The 26,581-nt window shown below is 40.4% G+C and overlaps 4 protein-coding genes across 4 annotated transcripts; 3 read left to right on the top strand and 1 right to left on the bottom strand.

Annotated features, from left to right (window-relative positions):
* Positions 1-224: 224 nt before the first annotated feature.
* On the top strand, positions 225-5,653 carry LOC105932493 (leucine-rich repeat-containing protein 17). The gene is made up of 2 exons (XM_012871690.3): positions 225-1,338; positions 4,889-5,653. Exons 1-2 carry the CDS (start codon positions 1,060-1,062, stop codon positions 5,651-5,653), a joined length of 1,044 nt encoding a protein of 347 aa, XP_012727144.2. The 5' UTR covers positions 225-1,059.
* A 3,741-nt stretch (positions 5,654-9,394) lies between these two features.
* On the bottom strand, positions 9,395-12,607 carry tmem101 (transmembrane protein 101). Its single transcript, XM_012871723.3, has 4 exons — positions 12,425-12,607; positions 11,465-11,645; positions 10,260-10,406; positions 9,395-10,148 (listed from the first exon to the last, which is right to left on the bottom strand). The coding sequence occupies exons 1-4, from the start codon at positions 12,553-12,555 to the stop codon at positions 9,840-9,842; spliced, it is 768 nt and encodes a 255-aa protein (XP_012727177.1). The 5' UTR covers positions 12,556-12,607; the 3' UTR covers positions 9,395-9,839.
* Positions 12,608-14,633: 2,026 nt separating this feature from the next.
* Positions 14,634-15,505, top strand: gngt2b (guanine nucleotide binding protein (G protein), gamma transducing activity polypeptide 2b). Its single transcript, XM_012871694.3, has 3 exons — positions 14,634-14,779; positions 14,945-15,033; positions 15,210-15,505. The coding sequence occupies exons 2-3, from the start codon at positions 14,950-14,952 to the stop codon at positions 15,336-15,338; spliced, it is 213 nt and encodes a 70-aa protein (XP_012727148.1). The 5' UTR covers positions 14,634-14,779; positions 14,945-14,949; the 3' UTR covers positions 15,339-15,505.
* A 2,227-nt stretch (positions 15,506-17,732) lies between these two features.
* si:ch1073-13h15.3 (inactive all-trans-retinol 13,14-reductase) lies at positions 17,733-26,141 on the top strand. The gene is made up of 11 exons (XM_012871693.3): positions 17,733-18,198; positions 19,671-19,853; positions 20,714-20,955; positions 21,048-21,243; positions 21,346-21,543; positions 21,612-21,731; positions 21,819-21,957; positions 24,119-24,228; positions 24,370-24,536; positions 24,646-24,805; positions 25,077-26,141. Exons 1-11 carry the CDS (start codon positions 18,042-18,044, stop codon positions 25,241-25,243), a joined length of 1,839 nt encoding a protein of 612 aa, XP_012727147.2. The 5' UTR covers positions 17,733-18,041; the 3' UTR covers positions 25,244-26,141.
* The last annotated feature ends 440 nt before the right edge of the window (positions 26,142-26,581 follow it).

Below are 26,581 nucleotides of genomic sequence, written 5' to 3'. Positions count from 1 at the left end.
TAACTGAAGGCCATAAATATCATCCTACCAAAGGCGTTGGGATGCTGGAGATTAGTCAGACAGCATCCTGGGGAGATCAGTTCTTCCTGTAATGAACTGCAGGCTGTCCAGGCCAGTAGGGATGGCATCCTTGATGTTATGCAGGAGGAACCTCTAGATGGCAGGGGTAAGAGCAACAGGACGGTAATCGGTGACGGTTGTTTTCTTGGGAACAGGCACAATGATGGAGGACTTCAGGTAGGCAGGGGCCATGGAGAGCGGCAGGGAGAGTTTAAAGATGTCCAGATAGACTCCTGTTAGTGGGTCAGCACAGGATGTTAGTGCTCAACCTGACGCCATGTCTGGACCTGCAGCCTTGTTGATGTTGACGCTCATTTCACTCAGAGCTTCATGCAGCGGGAGCCTTGAGCAAGTGAGGAGTGCATATACTGCACGGTAAATTGACTTTTTCAATCAGTGGGGATCCCGTGTCTGGATATCATCTAACAACCTGTTGTGATTTTCTGAAAAGTTGATCGTTAGGTTTTCATGAACTGTGAACCATAACCACCAAAAAATAACATTTTAAACTGAATTACTTGAAACAACTTAACTTCTTGGAGGTGTGTCTTTCAGTTGAAATGTGCCTGTGTTTTAGTTTGTGCCGAAAAGATGCTCAGATCCAGTCCAGATTCAGTCCTTCCTCTCTGCAAAGACTGATCTATGGATAATCCATTCCTTGTTATGTAATATAAAAACAACAGGATAAACTGGTTGCTATCATACGACCGTGCTTGATGTATCCGTATAGAGAGCAGATGTAAATCCTTCATTTAGGAAGAGGTCCAAAAGGAACTGCCGGTTCTCGTTCCCAGATTTGGTTATGTGATCATCAGTTTAAGCCCATAATCCCGTCTCATCGGGAATATTCCATGCGTGTGCGTCAGAGTCTGCAGAAATGACACATTTGCGTTGCGTTTGCGAACACATTCGGCATGTTTCGGACGGATCGCTCCGTGTGCGTACAAGAGGGTCAGCCATGGCTTTCAGCGGGACGGTTTTCACTTTGATCCTGCAGAGATGCTCCGCTTGATCCGTCTGCTTCTGCTGCTGCCTCCGAGCATCATGCTGAGCCTCAGGCCGTGCCCCAGCCCCTGTCTGTGCTACGAATCCTCTGACCTGGTGGACTGCAGGTCTCAGGGGCTGGAGCAGGTCCCCCCCGGTGTACCCCGGGGAACTTGGTTGCTGGATCTCAGTGGGAACAGGGTGAGGGAGGTGCGCAGTGATTCGTTCGTGGGACTGTGGTCGCTGAAGTTCCTCCTGATGTCCAACAACAGCGTGCATGCTCTGCATCCGCAGGTAAGGAAAAAAGCTGTTTGTGCGGTTCATTGTTCATGTGAGATACTCTAGTTTAGTATAAAAAGGCAGGTGTTCAAATTATTTCTACCGTCTTATAGGATGCAGAAGGTTGGAGATGGAAGTAGAACCGCATACTCTATCATAGGCTCTTACATTTTGACAAATATTGTCAAAATTTAAGAGTATCTACTGTTTATTTTCAGATTGGTGATTGTAAAAGTATCAACACCCCTTTAAACATTCCTCACTTTTTCATGTTAGATCTACAAACTTGTGCGCATTGGTTTTAATTTATATGACCAACATAAAGTAGTGCACTTTTTTGAAAAAGTACATAGTTTTCACAATAAAAATCTACCACTGAATGCGGTCTAGACTTTGACAGGGCCATTCTAACTCATAGAAATCCAAATAATTTTGTTGTGGCTCTAACTTAGGGCCGTTGTCGTGATGCTGTGGGGGGGATGTGTGTCCAGGATGTTGTTGTTGTTGAATGATGCAGGTTTTTTTTTTTCCTGCCACTTAGCACAATTTGAATGCAGGCCTAAAAGATCAACTTAGGTCTTAACTGAACAGAGTGCCTTCTTGCAGGTGCTTAATTTGTCCCACATGACCTGTGGTAAAACTGCACATTTGATTTCATATGGCTTCTTCTTTTTTATTTATTTTTTTTCTTCCCAACAACAGCTTTCCTTTTGCCCCATTTCTGCAGAGCATGACCAATAAGTCTCCTACTCATGAATTCTCCCGCCTGAGATATATAAACTCTCCGTCTTGGCTGCTTCCTGCCGACCGTCTTAGGCGGACTGTCAGATTTGCAGTTTTCTTAATCTTCAGTTCTCTGTAAGATATTTAAAGCTATTCGTATTCTTTTATAACCTAATCTTGGTGTAAACCTCCCAAAAAACTGGCTCCCTGTCCTGTCTGCTTGGTCTTCATGATGCTGTTTCTTCCCTAACGTTCTCTGACTAACCTTTGAGGCCTTTGCACAACAGCTGAATTTGAGATGAAATTACACAAAGCTGCACCGTTTTTACTAAATGTGTGTCTTCTATAGGTCACTGGCTACTCTGGATTCTGTTCAGGGGTATCGTAATAAATGGAGCTGAACTGCAAGCCACACTGTTTTTTTTCAAAATAAAACAAAACCATACATAATTTCTCTTCTACGGTCACCATTGTTTATTACGTAGGTGTTCTATTGCATAAAATAGCAATAAAATCTATTGAAGTTTGGGATTGTAATGTTAAGAAAAAAACCTCAGTGGGCGTTTACCACTTTTTGCGAGGCGATGGTATTTTTGGGAGGTTTGGGAGACATGCTAAGAATAAAAGAATTTAAACTGAAAACTTGGGGCATTTTGACTTTTCTAAATAATTACACAAGCAGTTGTTTTCGTTGTACTTCTGGCTGTTGGTAATTTGCACAAATGGTGCAAAGAAAGAGGGATAATGGGCTAAATGTTTCTCTAATAGCATTAAGATCACTGCAAAAACAGATCTAAAAATAAGTAAAATTTTCTTAAAGTTAGTGTATTTGTCCTTGATTTGAGCAGGTAAATAAGATTATTTGCCAATGGAATAAGTATTTTGACCCCTAATATAAGATAATTAGACATTCTGCACTTGAAATAAGACGATGGAGATGAGTTGTTCCTATTTTAAGGTCAAAAATCTTGTTCCATTGGCAAACCATCTTATTTACCTGCTCAAATCAAGGACAAATACACATATTTTAAGAACATTTTACTTATTTTAAGTTCTGTTTTTGCAGTGATAAAAGTCAGAAGTACAGGTAGCTGTTTTTGATCAACTATCAAAAACCCACTATGTCGCGTTAAACTCTACAAGCAGGCTTCCTTCCTGTTTTCAATTAAAGAAAACTTCAAAGCTTTCAGGACCCTGATTTCCAAACGTCTCAGTTGTTTCAGGCTATCCTTGATGCTAAAGTATAAACTTTGACTTTGAACGTTTAAAGAAGTGGAATTAAGATCCACTGATTCACATTCAAGTCCATAAACACTCATCATGTACACGATGCATTTAACTGATACATTTGCACTGTTCTTTCCCGTTAGGATGATTACACAATTTCAGTTCTGATAAAGTTTGTTGGACCCTGCATGGATCTTCTTCAATCGACACAGGATCAAATCTCCACTAATATTTGGTTAAATATTTAGCAGTTAACAGTCTTAAAAAAAAAACATTAATCTCACACTTAACAGCCATCAGAGAGATTCTGCCGTAGTCTTGTCCTGATGTTAGCTCGCTGGTCTTTTTAGGATTGTGTCAATTAACATTAAAACCGGTTAATTGACACTGAGGTGACTCCTAAGCAGAGTGACATTCCCATACAACTTGAAACTTTAAAGATTCCAGCTGGTGTTAGCAGCAAACTTTCTACGACACTTTTTCCTGCCACTCAACTTTCCATTACCACGGTGTCATACATCACAGTGTTTTGGAGGGAGTCTGCTGAACAGTCCAAAAGTCAACAGTCTTGCCCACGATTGCTTAGGCCAGGAAAACCTTTCTGTACATAAAACATTTCATTTTGAATTTGTTTCTATGTGATATTTCCATTTTCTGTCAGAAAATTAGAATTAGTTTTTTTCTCTCTAGCTGTATTGAACCAAATGTAACACTAACCGTATTACTGTGTGTACCACACTGCAAAAACGGATCTAAAAACAAGCTAAATGTTCTCAAAGTTAGTCTATTTGTCCTTGATTTGAGCCTGTTAATAAGATTATCTGCCAATGGAACGAGAATCTTTACCCCTAAAATAAGATAATTAGACATCCTGCACTTGAAATGAAGCTAAAGGCGGAAAATTCAACTGAAGAAACTCTTGCTTACTTCCATCCAATCGGAGGCCGGTCCGCCTCCGACGCAGCCAATCCGCTTTGTGCCACACCTCCTCGAAGCCCAATCATCATCCAGTGTTCACCTTTAAAAGTGACTCCAAATCATCTCTCGGCCTGCTTATCAGCAAGCGCAAGAACCGTCACCATGTCGGATTTTGATTCAGACGACCATTTCAATCCACCTCCATCCCCTTCTCCGCCATCGTAGCAAGCTCCATCTGACTTTCCTCGACGCTCCTTCAACCTCGCCTTTCCAGAGTGTAGTTCCTCCTGGACTCTCATGGAGTTCCCTGTTACTCTTAAAACGGTCCGGCAGAAGACCGCCATGTTGAGCGTGGTTCTGCCAGAGGTTTCTTCCCAAAGGGGAGTTTTTTCTCTCCACAGTCGCTTAATGCTTGCTCATCATGGACAGTTTATGCAAACTTTGTTTATCCAAGTTGACATTTAACTCAAGCAAGTACCTTGCAAACCAGCCTCTATGGATTAACCAACTTCATCTATCTAAACTTGAACATCTTGCACTTGAAATAAGATGATGGAGATGAATTGTTCCTATTTTAAGTGGAAAAGGACAAATACACTAATTTCACGAAAATGTTTACTTATTTTTAGTTCTGTTTTTGCAGTGCATGAATCCATACAGCAGTTTAATCCTTTGCAACTGGCTGCCTGTTTTTCAGTCTCTGTCAACGCTGCAGTTTCTGGAGAAGCTGGACCTGAGCTTCAACCGACTCCGCTGGCTCCCGCAGGACTTCACGCTCCACCTGTCCTCCCTCCAGGAGCTCCGGCTGGACCACAACCTGATGCAGCACGTCGACTCTTCCTCGCTGAGGCACTGCGACAACCTGAGGAGACTCGACTTGAGCCACAACCGCATCCGCACGATAGACACCAAGGCTTTCACCAGCCTCTCTCGCCTGCGTCTCCTGAACCTGGAGGGGAACCGGCTGAACGCGCTGGAAGACGGACTGCTGAGCCGGCAGCAGAGCCTGGAGGTGCTCCTCCTCGGCCGCAACAACGTCTCTGCCATCGAGGCCGAAGCGCTCGCCCCCCTGCGCAGCCTGACCCTGCTGGGCCTGCAGGGGAACCAGCTGCAGCACGTCAAGTTCAAGACCTTCCTGAAGCTGCGCACCGTCAGCACCCACCTGCAGATGTCGCGCAACCCCTGGATCTGCGACTGCGACCTGCAGCGCGTCTTCAGCAAGATCCAGTACGTCCGGCACCTGCACGTGGAGGACTACCGGGCCATCCTCTGCCACGCTCCCCCTCAGCAGGCCGGGAGCACCCTGGCGTCGATGGACAGTCAGCTGTGCATGGCGGAGACGGCGTCGGTGCTGGTCATCACCATCACCGTGATGCTGGCGGTGATCGGCGCCCTGGTCAAAGCTGAGCGAAACCGCAAGAGCAAACAGGCTGCGAGCGACGCCGAGTCAGCAGATAAATGAGCGGTCCGGCGGCGGAGGGGATGGATTTGAAGACTCCTTTCCAAAGTACAGAAAGGCGACCGGAGAAAGACAAAGTTACGGAGCCCGGGAGAGCTCACTTTAAGTGATATTTTTTTTCAGGTCGTGATAATTTGTGAGCACGTTTCCTTTAATTGAGCCCTCGAATTAATAAAACGTGAGCACGTTTTCTTTTAATTGAGTCCTCGAATTAATAAAACTTATTCGAGCACACGTTTTAATATCAGGGGTGTCAAACTAATTTCTATATGGGGCCACTTTGGCATCATGAAGTCATTAAAAGGGCCGCTTGCATGTGTAGAGACGATACTTTTCATTTCATAATTTCATTCCAGTTCACACAGTAGTATAGAAAATGCACAGTAACATAAAAGTAGCACTCTTAGGCCCAGTTTATACAGTTTATCTGCAAAAAAAGTTGATATCGGGGTGAGTTACACTTACAGGAGTCACATTTTTAGCGACTTTATACACTATAAAAAGATTTATATGCCTTTTTTTTTGGCTCTCGAGGGCCGGATAATTTACCTTGAAGGGCCAGATTTGGCCCGCGGGCCTTGAGTTTGACACCTGTTAATTATTCGTGGGTGAGTTTTGGTAGATCGAGATCTCAAATATACTATAACGTGCTCATGTTTACATGTGTCAAGACAATATTGAGTGCACGTTTTACATATTGTGGCCACGTTTAAGTAGATCGTGCACACAATGTTCTATAACCATGTTCACTAAATTGTGCTCTCGTTTTAGTAAATCGTGCGCTCGTTTCAGTAAATAGTGCACTCGTTTAATAAATTGTGCCCTCGTTTTACTATGCTTAAAATGAGAGCTCGATTTAGTAAAATGAGCTCACACTATAGTAAAACGAGAGCACAATATAGTAAATTGTGCACACGATTTAGTAAAACGAGCGCACATTCTCTCAACATGCAAAACATTTTGCGATGACCCCTCTAGGGCTCCGTACAAAGTAGATCCGTAGTTTGATTTAGTCAGCAAAGGATCTGAAACATTTCAGTTTGTTTGTCCCCGTGGTAACGGCTAAAAAGGCTTGGACAATTGATGCTTTTCAGTTTGTGTCAAGTTATTGCCGAAAAATGTTGGGATTTTATGGGACAGACTAATCCAAAAAGCGGTGCATTATTCTGAAAATTCAAGGAAAACGATGCATAGTTTTCAAACATTTACGAAAGAGAATCGAAAAAAGGTGTTAAAAAAATGTTTTGGACTGATACAATTTAAATACAATCCAGTGCAACCACTTGCCTCCAGGAGTCGCCCAAGCAGTAAACAAAGTCCACCGTGTGCTTAATGTAACCTTGGTAGAAATCTAGCCGTTCCATGATGGCCTCAGAGGTTTGTTAGAGAACATTAGGGAACAAAGATCATCAGGAAAACCAAGGAACGGGGCAGGAAAGGTCAGGGGTAAAGCTGTGAATGTGTTTAAATCAGGATAAGATTACAGATAAAAACAATACTTTCTCTGTTCAATCTATCATCTAGAAATTATGCACATCTACCATGACATACACCCCCCCCCCCCCAACAGGCGTGGCAAGAGGACATTAATCAGAGACGCAGCCAAGGGCCTCATGATGCTGTAACTCTGGAGGGGCTGCGCTGATTCATAGCTCAGGTGGGAGAATTTGTTATTGTTGTACGCCATAAATCTGATTGATAACTGGCAAGAAGAAAACCGCGGTTGAAATAAAAGCCCTAAACAGTCCTGCTTGCTTTATAGATGTCTCTAGATGTGTAGAACTGTAGTCCAGAGGTCTGGTAGGGATCTGGGATCTAACAGGACAAACGCATTCTGCATTTTTTAAGATTTTCATCTTTAAAAGTGTCGTTTTCCTTTCCAAACACAACGATGCACCACTTTGTGTTGGTCTAATGCGTAAAATTCGAATTAAATACATGGGACAAAAGTCACAGCTTCTTTGAATCCAGAACTGGTATTAAAACGTTAACTCTACGCCGGGAAACTTTGTCCAGTGGATCAAGTCACAACTTCTCGCAGCGCACAGTGATTTAGACCCCAACCATGGAAAGAATAGAGCCAAAAACTTTACTTTACTTAAAATTACGGATGAATGATATCTGTTCAGTCTTCCATGTTTTTATATAGAGGTTTGAAATGTAACAGCTCTGTAGGTGACACATGCCGGCTTCAAAATGGTTTCTGTGTCGCACCACAGATCTGGAAAAGGAGTTGGAGCAATGCAAAAATACTTCCATTTATTCATCCTCTGCTTTATGGTCTGTTGTTGCAAGATTTAGATTTAAAGCCTGACCTGTGTAAAAGGACTAGGAATTTTGTAACTCTGTCTGAAAAACCAAACCAAAGTTATAAAGAACCAAAATCTTCAGGCTGCGTGAGATTTTTAAGCAGCCTAATTAAATAAAATACTACTAAATAACAGCTTTGCGGTTGTAAAGCATCTTTTGTAATCTCAGTGTTTTTTTTTGCTTCGCCACCACTTGCTGCATAAAGTAATAAAGGCACCTATTAAAACCAAGGAGACTGCTGCAGGTTAAAGGGGTGACATGAAATACCTGCTCTGCTTCAGCCATGTTGTTGCAACACAATCACTGAACGGCTTTTCAGCTCGACTGTTGACCGACCGGCCTGTAACTCAGAAATCGCATTTCCTCTGAACAGCGAACGCACCATACGTAGCTTCTAGCGTCAAGCGAGTGCTGCAAAGGAGAGGGACGACGCTTCTTTCAGCAGAGGCAGGAGGCCGCTGTGGTTTATACATTTGAAGTTTCAGCCTTTTTCATTGGACATAGTGAATTTGGGAAGCTTTTGGAAAAAATCTCAGCGTTAAGGTAAGGGATCTACAGTGTTTAAAACACTGCATAAAAGCTGCTAATTGGGAAATCATGTCTGTGTTTTACATTTCTTAAACTCCATTTTCAAGGGAATGCTCTCACAAAAACCCACAGCATGACGTCACATCTGCTCCTAATATAATTACTGCTGTATCATCACAGCAGGGCTTAAAAAAGAAAATATTAGGAGTGTTTTTCTTTTCTGTTGTCTTGTGTTACAGTTTCTGAAGTCAAATGAGAACGGTCTAAAATCAGTAATCAGTTCAGACCTCTACAAAAAAATCAGAGCTCTGAAATCAGCCAAAATGAATCTCATTCTGACTTTAACAAGCGTTTTTTGTCCTTACTTCCAAAGTGATGTGCATTTCACTGCCTAATATATGAAAAATCCTTGAAAAATATAATTATCACAGATTACAAATTTTCACTGAATCGGCTCTGATCGGTTATGGAAATTTTATTCCTCTATTTGTTAAAAGGATCAGAACAAAGAAACCCCAGAGTTTTTGATCTTTAAACGCAGTAAACAACAGCATATGTGGATTTTTTTGTACTAATAAAAAAAAAAAAAAAAAAAAAAAGGTTAGGGCCACATTCTTTGAATCATAAATTGAGAGAAACTTGTTCTTTATTCTGTTTCTGTTGGATTCAAAGCCAAAACATCTATTGAAGAATCTATTGTTTACTTTCAAGTGTTATAGTCCTTAGAAAAAAAACGTAATTAACCGAGAAAATCTGAATTTACATGTTCATAAAAGAAAAAAAGAAAATCAGTACCGGCTGGGAAAAACCTGACTGGTGTCAGACAGTTAATCTGTCAAACACCTTAAAGTGGCAGATAATAGCATTATTATTATTATTATTACACAAATAATCTTTGACTCAATATTCTTATGATCTTTAAGTTTATTGAAAAACATATATACAAGTTTAGAAACAACATTCTATTATATAACAGTTTCCATTGAAGTATTTAAAACATGTATTAAGATAAACGTTCAAACTATTCAGCCTTTCCCAGTGAAGTAAAAGCCCCCTGCATAATACTCACTTATGTTGTAATGGTTCAGAGCATAACGAATGTAAACAAGAAACCAAATAAATTAAACCTTTCGCCATTTAACAAGAAAAGGAAACTTGTTTTATTCCTCGCGGAAGCAAAGCTGCCAACTGGTAGCTAACGTTGAACCGTCTACGCTCTCCCAAGCCGAGGGTTTAAAAATCCTGAGGTGTTGCTGGACAGCGGCGGCTTTCGGCACCGATCCAGCCGCAACAATCTCACTCTGCACAGACGCTTCTGTCTGTAAAAAAAAAAAAAAACGAGCCAGCGAGTCTACCCGTCGGTGGCAAGGATGAGAACGGCGCCGAAGATGCCAACGTTGTGGCCTATCAGCTTCATCTGGTTCCAGAACTCCACCTTACGGTTGTTGTGCCAGTATCCGAGGTTCCCGTCGATGAGCAGGATCACCAGAGGAAGGATGGTGGCCAGGATCTTAGCGGCCAGGCGGATGTAGTAGCCCGTGAGAAAGGCCAGAGCCAGAACCCCAAACAGCACCTCTATCAGCATCAGAGTGAGCTCTCCTCCCACGATGTGGTTCAGGTAGGCCTGTCTGTCCTCCTTGCTGTGCTGCAGCGAGTACACCTAGTGGAGAAAACGTGCAAGCGCAGGTAAGACAACCAATCCGGGATCTACAGCAGAGAGTGCATGTTCCTCTCCCTGCAGCCGTAGAGGTTGCGCCGATCTGTGCCTTACGGTGCAGATGAGATAGATTCCCAGAAAGATCTGGCCAGTCGACTGCAGGGATCTGCTACGAGCCTTCTGCCTGTAGACCTCCCCCGTTCCGCTGGCGAGAACCATAAAGCCTCCGATGATGGCCAGCGCCCTGGAGTACATCCGGACCTGCAGGTACACAGGGGATCAGGGTTTTGAATGGAAGGGTTCCTACGTATTTTGCGAGTAAAATATTTCATAGTTTTCAAGACTCAGTCAAATATGGAACCTGCAAAAAAAAAAAGGGGTGCAAGAGAGTAAGTCAGGGTATATGAATGGATGGCTAGGTAGGGGGAGGGAGGAGTTGTAGGAGGGACATATAGAGGAACTGCTGGAAGGATCAATCTAGCTGTCTGCTAGATCGATGGTTGGGTGGCCAGAAAGATCCATGAACAGACACATGGATGAATGAATCCAAAAGATTGATGGAAGGATGGATGGATGGATGAAAATAAAAAGCTCTTTGACGGAAACAGCCTATTTTCCAAATTCAGATTTTTAGTCCAAACAGATCCTCGCAAACAGCTTGTGTCGCTTTCTAATGGGCCCTAACTTGATCACTTGATCAACCTGTGGCTCCAGAGCCGCATGTGGCTCTTTACACCTTCAGCTTTGGCTGTTAAAAACTTAGACCAAAAATACGAGAGGAAATAATTGGTGAATGTTTCTAAATGTAAAGGTAATTTAAAATTGCTAGATTTAGGATGCATTTAGTTCTGGAATATATGCATAACATTTCCAGAAGGAAAGAAACTAATGGTGTATGGAATATTTTACTATAGCTAAATTAAGTATCTTCTTGTCAATAGGTTGCAAACGACTTGCTTTTTAATAATTTTGATGCCATTTGCTATAAAAATCAAATGTCCAATTGAAGAAAATGCATCAAAGCTAAACATAAAAATACTGTTGGTCTTTAATAAAAAAAATGAAACAAATTTCCTATAATAAACTATAAAAACAAGCTTTTGTTTTGAAGAGAGGTGTAACTTTTGTGGCTCTAAACAAAATTTGTTTAGCTGGAACGTGGGCAAAAATGGCTCTGCGGGTTACAAAGGTTGCTGACCCCTGTACTAGATGATGATGATCCTAACAGAAAGCAGAACATCACCGCTGATCTGTGACCATGACCAGAAAAAAAAAAATACTTATATTAGCACAGCTGCAAGTCAAAGCGTTTCACACACCTTTAGCCATTCCCCGTAATACACCTGCTCTCCGACGTAGGACGCGTAAGTGCTGAGGGCCAGCTGGATGGCAGAACCCAGAGCGAACCACCTCCTCTTCACTCCAAACGACATGAAACTGGCACAGAGGACGGCTGCTCCCATGTCCACATACAGGTACGGTACATTGATGTCGGGTTTTCTGCACAGGAGAGAAGGTCAGAAGACTTAGTTTCTAAAATGTAACCGTCTATTTTACTTGCTTTATGACTTATCCTGTGTTTGTACACCAATGCAATGGAGTTGGCCATTATGCTTTTTTTTTGTTTTAAAAAAGGTACACAGGGTTGCTACTTACTTTAGACAGCTAAAATAAAAATCTAATCTAACACAAACTTATTGATAAACTACAGGAACGTAAATTAAAAAAAAGGTGCTATCATAAGTCCTGCTGTTTTGTGGGCTAAATTAAAACTCAGCCAAGTAACAAGACGTATTAAAATAGCCTCTTTCTGTCCCGCCCTACAGCACCTATATAATTACAGGATAAACTAGAAGGGCGTGGATGTGTGGGTTTTAGCAGCCCACTCACAGGGGGGAATAAAATCACAGTCAGTTTTTGGCCAGGATCCGTTCAAATAATATATAAAATATTATCAGGTTAAACATAAACTGCAATCCTAACTTACAGGAAGCTTTAAGGCGAGTTTGTTTTATTCTACAAATAAAATACAGCATAGTTTGTATGCATCCACAAACGACATAAATAAGATGAAAAGTTGCCTGATATATATATATATATATATATATATATATATATATATATATATATATATCCCTTCTTCTAACATGTATCTGCTGTTCACGAAGCAACCAGAAAGCTGTCCTGTACACAGAAGCTGCCTTGAGCTACAGTTAGCTCTGTGAGCTAATGCTAGCTGGGTGCTCCGCGTCTAACGACCCCCCGCGCGCGGTGTTCACCTCTTTGAGTCCGCCCTTTCAGCAAACAGCATCAGCATGCTGAAGCAGTTCCAGAACCCGAACCGCGTCAGAATGAACGCTCCGAGCTGGCAGAGAAACCTCAACATCTGCTTCCTACTTGGACCTGCCATCGTTGTTGCTCAGGAGCGATTCCATCCGCCGGGTGGACGTACCGGATGCTTGGACTTCCGGGCCGCGAACGTCTTTTACGTGTCAAATTAAAAGAGAGCGGCTGGTCTGACTGGTAAACGTCGGCTGATAAAAAGTAGGTGTTTGCTGGTCTGACAGCGTATGGTGGTTCGACACATAGACATTACATACGTATATGATGTCTATGGTTCGACAGACCGGCGGCTATTACTGCCGACGGCGGCTGCTATTTAAAGGAATACAGGCAAGCTTTTATTTTGAAGTTACTGAAGTTCCCAGGTAAAACGTGTCTTCTGATTGGCTAAAATAAGCCCAGCTGTTGAGATAGATCGAAAACTACCCTCTTGCACGCCATCTAGAGGACACATTCACTTATTACATTGTTCCATCTTTTTACAACAGGTTCTTTAAAAGTATACGTTAGTTAGTTATAATACATATATAATATACATACAATATATAATAAATCAATACAGAATTTGACAGAAGATTTCAGGGTTTTCTAATAAATAAATTACTAAATGAATATTTCTCATTGGTCCAGGTAAATAATAATAATAATAATAATAATAATAATAATAATAATAATAATAATAATAATAATAATAATAATAATAATAATAAATTGTTTACGGCCCACTATCATTAACACTCTGTAGGTAAAATTCTCACTTTTTACAGTAGATTACATCTAATGTATATATATATATATATATATATATATATATATATATATATATATATATATATATATATATATATATATATATATATATATATATGTACATAATCTACTAAATAAATAATAAAATTAGGCATGTGTTTGTATATGTCCTCATTATAACTGATAACTAAGAAAAAAAACCTATTGCAAATCTTTTGAATCTAGAATCTAAAGTAGATAAGATTCTTGATTCTAATCAAAAGTAAGTAAGACTATTTTTACAAATTACAGGAGTAGAAGTAATTCAGATTTCTTCATTAATCATAGGGAAAAATATTAAATATATACTATACTAAAATATTGATGATAATTAAATAAATACATAAACCTGGTTAAAAATCAATTACATCACTGTTATGAAATAAACTGGATTGAACTGGACTGTAAAAACATCTCAACGCAAGACAAAAAAACACTCCTTTCTTGCGAACTGCTGTTTCTTTTTATCCAAAAAAACAAAAACAAAAGGCAGACAGCTCACTGGGTGCTAGTTCATAAGGAGCATCGCCACACTGATAATCCATGTGACGTGTGTGGGGGTAATCCAGAGCACTAACCCAGATCCTGAAAAAGGCTTAGAGTGAGTCCTGCCGAAGGCTGAGCTGCGGATCACCAGCTTGTCATGTATCCCACATCAAATGTCATATGGAGGGGATGAGAAGAGTGTGTTGTAAATAGAAAATAACAACAAAAAAATGAAGACGTGTGCTCCTGACTAAAATACTTTTCGATTTTTTTTTTAAAGAAGTATAACATTATCTATAATGATGACACTTTTTTGAAGGTGTTAACAAAAAAAAGTGCAAAATTTCCAATAAAAAATTTAAATCCAAATCACCACTTTAAGTATAACCAAACTTCTCTACAGCCTGACCTGACCTGTCAGCAGTGTTACACTGGATTTTATTTAGGGGTAGTATTAGACTGCAATGAGGTGAACCTAAATACAGGCCACACTTTAGATCTTATTTTTAAAGAAATTATAAAACCAGGTATTATTTTCCTTCCTCTTTACAAGTATGCACAACTTTGCTTCAAGCCAAATAAAATTAATTGAAGTTTATGTTTGTAATATGACACAATGTGAAAAAAATCCAAGTAGCGGGAATAATTTTGCAAGGTGCAAAATTCCCTTCTTCGCATTGACATCATGGTGATCCCACTATGATGCTCTGAATTCACAATTTGAATGTCATCTTCTCGCTTCCTGCGTGCGGTTTGCGGGAGTGATTTCCTGTTTCAGGAGTTAAGTTCCTTGATTGTTTAATCTCATCACTGGGGATTGGTGACATCAGGTCCTCCAATCCGGTGACGACCTCAAACCAAAGCCAGCGGCAGGGATCAGCTGTGGATGAGGAGCACTGGGACAGCACAGATCGGCCAGTGAGGAGAGGCGACCGGACCGCAGGAAGGCACACAGTAGAGGAGCTCCTGGGAGCCGAAACATTTCTCTGAGCGTCGGGGACCCCGCCATTCAACAGGTAAACACCTGGGAAACGTTGACTTTATTGCTTTTCTGATTTAGGATTTGATAAATTAAAGAATATCTGGATGAATAGGTAGAAACCCTGGGGACTAGATTACAAAAGTCACATTTTTTTGTTCTTAACACTTTTTGAATGCAGGATTTTGTTTTGTTTTTGCAGCCAGAATGGCTCGGGATATGTCAGATAAGGAAATCTTGAAAATGGAGCTGGAGCAGTTGAAAAAGGAAGTGAGCACACCAAGGACACCAGTGAGTATCTAACTTTAATAACCTTGCTCTCATTTATTTGCTACAGCTTATATATATATATATATATATATATATATATATATATATATATATATATATATATATATATATATATATATATATATATATATATATATAACATGTTCACATACTTTTATATATTTCCTTCTCAACAGGTGAGTACGAACTGTGCAGAAACCATTGCTTTCGTCGAGGGACTCTTGCCGAACGATCCGCTGATCAAGGGCGTTTCAGATGACAAGAACCCGTACAAGGGAGACAAAGGAGGCTGCGTTATAACATAGCACACATTCATCCGTGTATTTCTGTCAGAGTCGGTTGCTTTGTAGTGCATTTTTTCCTGGTTTAAATGTATAAATGAAAGAAACAGAAGGCGTGTATCAGTGTTGTTATGAGCACTGTATTAGTATGACTTTGGGTTAATTTGTAAATAAAAATAGCTGTAAATATCCTCCCTCTGACCTGTCTGTTTTTTTTCCCCTTGACATTTAGGCCTTTTTACCTGTTTGGCTTATATCAAAGAGCAGGGAAAACATGTTCATTGGTCAGCAGTTTGCCGACCCATGTCACAGTGCATAACAGGGCAAACCCACTGGAGTTTCTATCCTCCTGCTGAGTTTAACCTTAATAGGATTTTCTTTGGTTCAGCTCGCTTGGTCCGACTGGCCTGTTGACACAGGGTGGCTTCCTGTTTCAAAGACTTTAAGCTTGTTCCACTCTTCATTAGCTTCCAATCTGGGTGCTCCATCCAATTAGTTTCAGTTTGACTCCAATAGGTCCAATTTCTGTTGCTTTTGTTAAAAAAAAAAAAAAAGAAAATAGTTGTGAAGCTTGTAAACCTCCAGACTAGAAGAAGGATGATCGAACCTCAAAGGGACTCATGCACTTTCTAATAAAGTTTAATTTAAACTGCTCTAACTGTATGTATGTATATATATATATATATATATATATATATATATATATATATATATATATATATATATATATATATATATATATAATTATAATGTGTTCACATGTGTAACACTTATGTAACTGCAGCACTGTTTCAAAGTGCTTTACAAATGATGATAAAGAAAACTTGAATATCTCACAACAGATTTAAGACACTAATGTGGGATTTACATGGTTGGTGGGCACTTTTGAAACTTCATGAAAAGTAGATTTTTGAATTTTAGAAAAGCTACACAGCTGATGAAAGTGTATAAATTCAGTGTACTATTAATATTCTATAAAATACTAGGAAACTAAAGTTTGGATTAAAAATAAAATAAAATAAAATACTTCTACAACATGAAACAGATGATAATATATGCCTAAAAATGAATGACATGAGGCAAAAATAACACAAAATGTAATAAAATAGGGATTATTTAAAATCTTCTGAAAAAAAACAACAACAAAACAAGTTAAAAACATAATAAAATGAGATAATCCTCTATTACTAATAGACTCTATTATTATCTCTATTAGTAATAGAGATAATACTCTATTAGTATTAGTATTATAGAAATAGAGATAATACTCATGTAAAAATAAAATAGAAATGACCACAACATTATAAAATCGTTGAGTATTTTGCAAAATGCTACTCAGCAATCGCAAATTTTGTGACAGACTCCTTTACGCTGATGCCCCTAATTGATAATTGGTCTGTGTGTGATTTAATATCAATGTGAATCCAGCTGTTCGGTCAAGGCCTCTGAGGTATGCTAGAGAACACAGAGAGATTTAAGAAGAGCAAGAAATGCAGCGGAAAGGTCAAGGTTTAATCTGGCCTTCATGGCAGAGTGCCAAAGAAGAACGCTGTTGTTGAAAGAAGGCCATCAGGAGTCAAATGACCCATGAGGAGTCACACAGCTATAAAAACCCACAGAATGCCGCAATTTTCCCTGAAGACACCATCCCCAGTTGGAAACACAGTGAGGGCAGCATCATGCTGTGGGAATGCATGTTTTCAGCAGGGACAGGGAAGCTGTTCAGAGTAAATCAGAAATGGAGGGAACTAAACACTCCACAACCCAGGGAGTATACTAGTCAGCAGAAATTTCACTCTATAGACATATAAAACTGGTGGAGCGTTATCCCAAAATCCTGCTCTACTTTGCCTTGGTCTACCACAAAAAAAGCTCTATTTAATATTCCAAAGTTGTGAGAAAATGTGTGAACACAAGGTTCTCCACGAGGAAGGGACAGCCATGCAGGTATGACAGAATCACGTATACGTAAGTGGTGCGAGTTGCTTCAGTCTTCACAGAAAACGTTTTTTTTTTTTTCTTTTCTTGACAAAGCCTATGTTTGACTCTGACCTGGGTTCTGAAACTCGCTGATTTCAATCAGCTGCAATGTTGTAAGGACATAGGGCACTAAATGTATAAAGTCTAAGCAGATCTGTGGAGGTAACTTATCTTAATTGCCTTATCAGATAAGAGCCGTTTCACAAGCATTTATCTAATCTGTACCGCTCTTTCAGTTCTTTGGACCGTCTTGATACTCCGATCTAAAATCAAGCTGAGCAAAACATTTTTTTACAGTTAAACAGAAATGTAAATATATATATATATATATATATATATATATATATATATATATATATATATATATATATATATTTGTTAAATAAACAAACACCCCTTGTTGCTGCCTAGGTGGCAGATAGCTTCAACAGGTTGTCCCTGACACGTTTTATCAAAAAGTGAGCAAAACTAGGGGAAAACGTGATGAAGAAAACAAAGCGAGACATTATTTCATGCTGCCGTCTGCGCCGTGGTTATCCAAGGTCTGTGTATGCTCTGCTATTACAAGAAAAGTGGGTCTTTCATTGCTTTATCTTTACTGCTTTTTGTAACCCAGATAGTGTCTCATATCAGTCCCCGGACCTTTGGCTCCGGCACAGCAGCACAATAAAAGGAGCCTTCAGAGAGATCTGTTGTGCAGACTAATCAGCTGAAGCTGCGAGGTTTTTCCTGCGTTTTGCCCAAAAAATGTGGCTCCTGATTCTTTTAGTCTGGTTAGTCGTATGGGCCGGCGGCACCTACTGGTACCTGTTCGGGAAGCCCAGTCCTTTCTCCCTGGAGTCTGTGAGACCGCCCGGACCCCGCGAGTTTGACCAGAAGAAGAGAGACAAAGTCATCAAACAAGGTAAAGCTAATGCAGATACTGAACACGTCCAACATATTAGTCAAGTGAATGTATTTCTGATGGACTTATTGACGTTACACAAAAGGGGATTTTAAGATGGGAGGGGAGTGCTGGAGCCTGTACACAGCAGCCATTGGGCAGGAGGTGGTGTACACCCTGGACAGGTCGCCAGTCCATCCCAGGGACACACAGGACAAAAAAACCTAGAGCGCTAATACCTAGAGGGAATTTAGAGAGCCAGTCATGTTTTTTTGATTGTGGTAAGAAGCCAAAGTGGACAGGGAGCACGCGTAAACTCCCTGCAGAGAGATCACAGGCCTTCTTACTGCAGGGGAAGAGTTCTGCTAGCTGTGCTTCCCTGCAGCCATTGACTGAATGTCTTTGTTAGTACTAAAAGCTTGGAGAGGTCTCCCATTATGAGAAACTTCTAGTTACACACCCGATGGGGTTTTGAACAATTTCTTTTTCACATAAAAATCCTTCAAATCTTAAAGGGCCGGGAGCCCCTTCCAGATTTTTATTTTTTTTACCTTGAATTATTTCTATAGATTTTCAGATATATCCCAGCTGCCTGATTTTCTTTCTCTGAAAGCAACAAAAATCAAAAGTTGGCTTTAATCTAACAAATGAGGCTCTTCAGAATGTATAATAATATAACTTTAAAAAGAATTCCAGTACTTTTCCCTGAAAAAAAAGGCCCACACCATAATGTACTCACCTCCAACCCTGACTTTTAGTTTAATATTTTTGGGCTTTAGTGCAACATAATTTCTCCTGCAAACATAAAGCATGCAATGGCATTCAAAGAGTTCAATATTTGGCTCCCATCTGACCAGACGTTATTCTCCCAGTATTTGACTTATCCAGACGCTCTGCGGCAAATCTAAATCTGCTTTTCCTTCTGCGGTCTTGCATGGTGAATGTGGTATAAAACCGCTGCACCCTAAGTTTAATGTATTTCCTCTTGAAATTTGTATTTATTTTGGTGAATTCTCTCTATGAGTTTATATTTTCTCCTTTCATTTTCTTGCAAAGATCTCTGATGCCACTGAACATACATAGCGTTTAATATATATCTCTAATTAGCCTGAAACTGTTTTGCTGTTGGTCTGATTACTCTGGATTTTGTACTAACATATTTATATGAAGATTTCCTTGCTGTGTCAACAATCAGAATTGAGATCACATCTAAATAAGCAGAAGTAAGATAACGTTTTTATGTGTGTTTTAATCTAAATTAGATCGGAAATGGGAGATTTTGATAACAGGCCCGTATGTTGCCATCCGCACACAGCTGAGCTTTATCTCTGTATTTATGACCTGAAAGGTGTACGCTGTAACCTTCACACTGTGCTATACAACACAGTTATTGTGTAACAGATACTGGTGTGTCAATTTCAGCACTTTTGTAAGACTGTTAAGCGGAAAAGAAAATGTGTCAACTAAAGACCTTCATGCGTGTTGCTGTCCAGGTTTCAGTGTCGACAAAGTGCCCCAGAACCTGGATGCCATTGTAATCGGAAGCGGGATTGGTGGACTGACAGCGGGGGCCACGCTTGCCAAAGCAGGAAAGAAAGTTCTGGTCCTGGAGCAGCATGACCAGGCCGGAGGATGCTGCCACACTTATGTAGAGAAAGGCTTTGAGTTTGACGTTGGTAAGAGATCTTTTCATCTCATTTGAAAAAAACTAATGTGGTTCACGATTAAAGGAAAGTTGGGTCCCACTCTCCTCCGACTATCCCATGAAAATAAAATGAGAATAGAAGAAATACAACATTTCCCAAAGCCAAGTATACAACCAGTAATTTACAGTGCCCATCAAAAGGGTCATACTCTTACCTTTTCACATTCAGTCATGGTAGAATCACAAACTTGAATGTATTTTATTGCCATCTTAAGGGACAGAATAAAAACAGGAAGTACAGAATTGTCAAACCGAACAAAAACTGCACATGGTTTTCAAAACTCCTCCCCACTCCAAACAAATTAAATCTGCAAACTGTGCTGTGCACAAGTATTCAGTTCCCCTTTATCAATACTTCGAGGTATATACTTTGTCTAAACCTACTTTGCATATCTGGAAACAGATTTTATTTAACCTATTCTTCTTTGCAAAATCAAAAAAATGACTATAATTAGTCAAATTGGATTAAAGCTACCTGTGAGCATAATTTTTCTAATCTTGCCACAGATTCTCAGGTGAGTTTAACTCTGGACCAAACTGTTAATCACTAGAACAAACTTATTTTAACGTGTTTTTGATTCACAGGTTGTTGTTTTTTTTAACTGCTACTTTTCTAACTTCCTTCAACAGCTGGCTGCGCTGTCTTGCTCCTACACAGGAACAACAGATAGGGTTTCAGCTCCATTTGCATTTTCTTTTATTTCTGTCCTTCTCTGCAATGGTGCTCCGGCTGTCCTTTTGTTGGATTTATAAAAAATATAATGTGTTTTGTGGGCACTTTGGTAAAAAAATGAGCTGAGGACCTTGTCCGGCACTCTTTTTTTCCTTCAGGTCTTCATTACATCGGTCAGGTCCATGAAAACAGTCTGCTTCGAATTGCTTTCGACCAGATCACCGAGGGCCAGCTCGAGTTTCAGGAGCTACAGCCGCATTTCGACACCGTCCAGATTGGCCTCGGAGATGAGAAGAGGGAGTACACGATTTTCTCCGGGAAACACGAGATGAAAGCCCACCTGATGAAGCAATTTCCCGACGACACAGAGGCTATTGAGACATTCTTCAAAATCATGAAGGTATTGAGTTAGGGTTAGGCAATCTAACATTTACGGTGACGGTACATTTAAAGAATGAAAAAAACAAAACAACAACTTTAATGTTCCAACAGGTCTCGGCTAAAAAGACCCACTACCTGGCAACCATGAAGCTGATTCCTCAGTGGGTCTCCTTATTCCTGCTGAAGTCAGGCATCGCAGATCTCGTCTCTCCAGTCTTTCGCCTCTCTGGCACGCCTGCAACTGATTTCCTGAACACCCTGACCAATAACAAGGACCTCCAAGTTGTCTTTTCTTACTTTTTCTATGGTGTGTCTCTAACTTTACTACATTTACAGGTTTATCAAAAGGTAGCATCAATAAATAGACCCTCGAATTAACTTCTTGGAGTGTCGTTCATGTCTCGCTTAGGTGTGCCTCCGAAGGAATCCAGCATTCTGATCAACGCCCTCCTCATCCATCACTACAAACGAGGCGCCTACTACCCTAAAGGGGGAGCCAGCGAGATCGCCTTTCACATCATCCGAACCATCCAGAAATATGGAGGGAACTGTCTGGTCAGAGCCCCCGTCTCTCAGATCCTGGTTGATAAGCAGGGAGCGGCCTACGGTGAGAGCTCAGACCAGGTCATCTTCACCAGTCCACGGTCGAGACTTTACGTTTGGTGTGTTTGTCAGGCGTGAAGGTGAAGAAGGGCCAGGAGGAAGTGGAGGTCCACGCACCTGTGGTGGTCTCAAACTGCGGCGTCTTTACCACCTTCCAGAAACTCCTACCGCCTGAGATTCAGGTCAAACATGGTTAGTATCCCTAGGGACGGCCTAATTCTGAAGGAAAAGCGCTCGGCAAAGATATCTCAAGTTTTTTATGAATCTGCCCCTTCATAGGTATTCAGGAAAGACTGAACATGATGAAACACGGCAGAGGATCGTTCTTGATCTTTTCCGGCTTTGACGGAACTGCGGAGGAATTGGGTCTTGTTTCTACAAACTTCTGGCTCTTCAAGGACAATGACATGGATAAGTCGTGAGTGTAAAAAAGAAAACATACAGATACTTGAGAATTACATTAGACTCCCAGTTAAATGTTAAAAAAATCCGCAAAACTGTTTGTTCAAACAATAACTGCTTCCAATTAATGAGAAAACTCTTGACCTTCGATTGTGCAGAGATGTTCTTAAAGTCGATGATTTGATCACACCGGTCTCACGCAGCTACTGTCTGGCCACAGACTAACCAAAAACACTGGTTTGAGAGGCCACAGACTCTCAAACCAGTGGAAAAATCTCCACAACCAGGCCTTGAAAGGTTCACACAAAAACCCATTCAGGTTACCTCACTCTAAGTATTTTTGATCTTGCTAAGTGGATATATTTAAAAAGAATTCAACTGCTCAATGGATTTTCACCCAAACCACTTAGTAACTTTATAAATAAGCTGAAGGGCTATAACAGAACCATCAGAACAGCCTCAGAAGACAAGGTTCTGTTGACCTTTGTGCCTAAAGTACGCTCTCTGGGAGACTGACAGCATTGTAATTAGGTTTAACATGTTTTTCTGCCATGAATTAGTCCCCCTGCTGTCTGTATCTAAACATGTTTTGTAGTACCAATGGCAACTCTTTTATCGTTATTCCATTTAGTGCAGTATTTTAGATTTAGATTTTTAAAAGCCCTTCTAGGGACAAGACAAATAAACACAACATACATAAGACACATGAAAATATTTTTTATCCTTTTTATATGACCACAAGAGGGCGCTATTGTAAAGGGAGAGAAACTAGACATTTTCCCTACATACGTCTTTCCTCCTTGAACTTTTTCACATTGTGTCACTTCAAAAACGCCAACTTCGACGTATTTTCTTGGGACTCTCGTGTGATAGACCAACATAGTTGTAAAGTGGGGGGAAAAAAAAGGACACATCGCTTTCAAAGTCTTTATAAATAAGTCTGAAAAGTTTAATCTTCATTTTTATCCAGACCCTTCAGGTCAATACTTTGTTAAAGAACTTTATTGGTATGTTTTTACCAGCATTACACACCTAAAAGCAGAAAATGTTGCTCATTATTTACAGCTAAATAACAAAAACTCCTTCATATCAGACTGAGAACATACTTGTATTCACAATTGGATTTAGGTTTGAACTTTGAATCTTCTTTGATCTGAACCGATATACCGCAGCTTTGGCTGTGTTTATGGTAGTCGTCCTGCTGATACCTGATTCTCTTTTCCAGTGTCAAGTCTTCTGTGACCTCTAACAGGTTTTCTTTCAGGATTACCCTGAATTTAGTTTAGTGTGTCCCATTAGCTCTGACCAGGCCCCCTAAGTTGGACACAAAACGCATCTCCACAGCATGATGCTGCCACCACCACCACCTGATGGGAGCTGCATGTTCAGACTGATGTGGGGTTTTAGTTCTTCTTCATGCTTGATCAGTCCCCTTCATGGCTGCCGCAAATTACTTATGGCTTTATATCGATAACAACATTCTTATTTGGGATATTGCTCTTTTTTTATACCTAACCCTGTATTAAATTTCTCCACAAATGTATCCCTTATCTGTCTGCTGGTTCCTTAGTCTTCAGGATGTCGATCTTCTGATCACAGAAACCTATTTTTCTTTGCTGAAGTTAAGCTATATTTATCAATTTACTAATTAAACGGGGAGGTGCTCCACAGTCATGCAGTTGGGTAGCATGGTTCCTTTGCAGTAAGAAGGTCCTGGGTTCAAATCTTGGCTTGGGGACTTTCTGCATGGAGTTTGCATGTTCTCCACAAGCATCTGGTTTCCTTACCAAAGCCCAAATCATGACAGGTTTGTGAGGGTGTTGTGCATGGTGATTATCCCCATGATGGACTGGTGTCCTGACTAGTGTGCACCCCACCTCCTACCTAACATAAAGAAGATTAAATAACTTCTTTAGGCAATTAAGAGCACTGGAATTAGTTTTGCAGTATCAAAGTTAAGAATAAAATTATATAAGAAATAATTAAATGGTTCTTTGTGTTGGTCAGTTACAACAGATCCCAATAAAACACACTGAAGCTTTTGATTGCAGTGTGACAAAAATGAAAATGGTAAAAACTTCAAAAGAGTTCAAGAGTTCAGTGAAGACTCAAACTGTGCAAACTGAAAAGAAGAAGGAGAATTCAAACTGTGCATATTTTTATGACTGATTTGCTAGGATGGAGGACTTTTTTGCAATGAACAAAGAGGAGGCACCTGATAACATCCCTATGATGTTCATCACGATACCGTCAGCAAAAGATCCTGAAGCCAACACGCGTCATCCAGGTAAACGCAGCAGCTCCTTTTTCTGATTTTGACACCAAAAAATGGAGACATGAATCTGTTTTTTTCTGTAATGAAATGTGACTCAGAATGACCCAGGAGGCAACGGTAACACCTCACGTTGCCCGTTTGTTGTGCCTTCAGGAAAATCTTGCATGACGATACTGACCATGGTCAAGTACGAATGGTTTGAAGAGTGGAAGGATACTTCCGTGCGCAAAAGAGGTGATGGATACTACAACTACAAAATGAGATTTGCAAAGAACCTCTTTGACTGGGCCTGCACCGTATTCCCTAAAATCAAAGAAAAGGTAAGTCTGTCAAAATGTGTACAACAGAAAAGTTTTTGTTTTGTTTTGTTGAAATGTAAAAAATTAAAATTAAAATAAACTTACCATTCCACATTTTCCCCACAAACAGCTCGTTTTCCAAGATGTGGCGACTCCTCTGACCAACGTGCATTACCTGGGAGCTCAGCGTGGAGCCATGTACTCCGCCGAGCACAACGTGGAGCGATTCTATGCTGAGACCGTAGCCAGGAACAGATGCAGCACTCCTGTAAAAAATCTCTACATCTCAGGTGTGAAAAATGCTCTTGATTTATAATCCGACTTCTCCAAGCACAGCCTGTTTCTTTTTCGTTTTTTGTGACTGAGGGAATTTGTTAAAAGACTGTGTTGTCCAAACTGTCACATGCTGAAAGGGGGGTGACGTGTTCTAAACGCGAGAAAACACATGCTGTGTACTGGCTTCACCAGTATAGGTTTTACTGTTTTGTTACTATTAAAAGTACTGTTATAAGTGAGCAAAAAAAGGCAGAATAAAGTGTCTAGGTTGTGCTTTTTTTCCAGGCCAAGATGTGTTCAGCTGTGGGATTGCAGGCGCTCTGCACGGCGGACTCCTCTGCGCCTCCACGGTGTTGGATCACATCGTCTACATCGACCTACTCCTCCTCAAAAAGAAGCTGAAGGGGAAGAAGGCCAGAGAGCTGGCCCAGGAGGCCAAGAAGAAACTGTGAGGAGAATGCTGCTCACTGCCTCCCCCGCAGGACGATAAAGAAAGTGCAAAACCTTGGTGCAGCAAGACTTAGCAAAGCATCCACGCAGCTACAATCCAATAGGCTGGTGTCATTTCTCATTTGTATTGTTTGTTTAATGTGTTGAATTATTATTATTGTTATTATATAAAAGTTCTCCGTTTCTTTAGTTTAGGTGTACAATTATTAAGATAATAACTCTGAAATGAAGGAGCCTGAATGTTTAATTAGATTTTGTGCATAATTCTTTATTCGTATCTAGACCTTGGGCTGGTGTTAATGGGGATAAGCCCCCCGTGAACTTTTTATCTCAGACATTTTGAAGCAGGATCCTGTGAGAGGTGACGACCAGCAAATACTGAAATGTTTTGCCTGCAAAAGGCAACTCTTAGCATCTTAACTTTTATTAAACGGAGGCTAAGTTTCCAGTTAGTCGGCACAACAGGGGCCAAACCAGTTTTGTTTCCTGTCATAAAATAACAGCAACAGTAAAAAAGCAGTCAGGCTTGGACGAGACTATTTACATAGAATGGGTTATTTTTTAATAAACGGTAACAGCGTTCCCATGTCTTTGAGAGTAACCACAGGCAGAGTAAAAACCATCAAACTATTGCATAAACTATTTGCATAAACAAAATTATTTAAATTTTTTCTTTTACCTACTTAGCCCCGGCGTTCTCCCCGAATTAACAACTGATAAACATGGTAGTGGTAGTGTGATGATAGGGGCCTGCTTTGCCACTTCAGGACCAGGATGACTTACTGTGATTAGTGGCACCATACATTATGCTCTCTACCAGGAAATCTTAAAGGAGAACTTTGGGTCCTCAGTTTGTGACTTTAAGCTTTTTTTGGGTCATACAGCGGGACAATAGTTTGTGAAAAACCAGCAAATCCACCTATAAATTTATCAAAAAAAAGAAAAAAAAGAAAAGCAAGATTGGGGTTAAGGACCAGGTTGGTTTGGACATCTTTTGTTCCCTCGATGAATGAAATCCTCACCTGAAAACTGCATTTGCTCTGGTCGTCCTTGTTGGAAATTAGCTGTTTCATCAGCTGAACTATTACAAAATGAGCAGAAAAAGAAGAAATATCTCATGCATTTCATGACACTGATTCAGAAATGTGTGCTTCTCGGGTTTCCAATGATGCCGGTGCTCAGGACGTTGTTCATTATTGGTGACGGACAGCCACCGCGACAACAGTGCCTCTGGCAATGAGTGATATGCTAGCGCTGTTTAAATGATGGCCATGTCTATGGAAATCAAAGGTATACCCATCTAATGATATTATTGTGAAGGTCAGTATCAGCAGTGATTT

This window comes from Fundulus heteroclitus, chromosome 10 (assembly GCF_011125445.2).
Source record: "Fundulus heteroclitus isolate FHET01 chromosome 10, MU-UCD_Fhet_4.1, whole genome shotgun sequence".
Taxonomy (NCBI): domain Eukaryota; kingdom Metazoa; phylum Chordata; class Actinopteri; order Cyprinodontiformes; family Fundulidae; genus Fundulus; species Fundulus heteroclitus.
The sequence above is the reverse complement of the archived record's forward strand: the minus strand, read 5'-3'. Positions and strand labels throughout refer to the sequence as shown.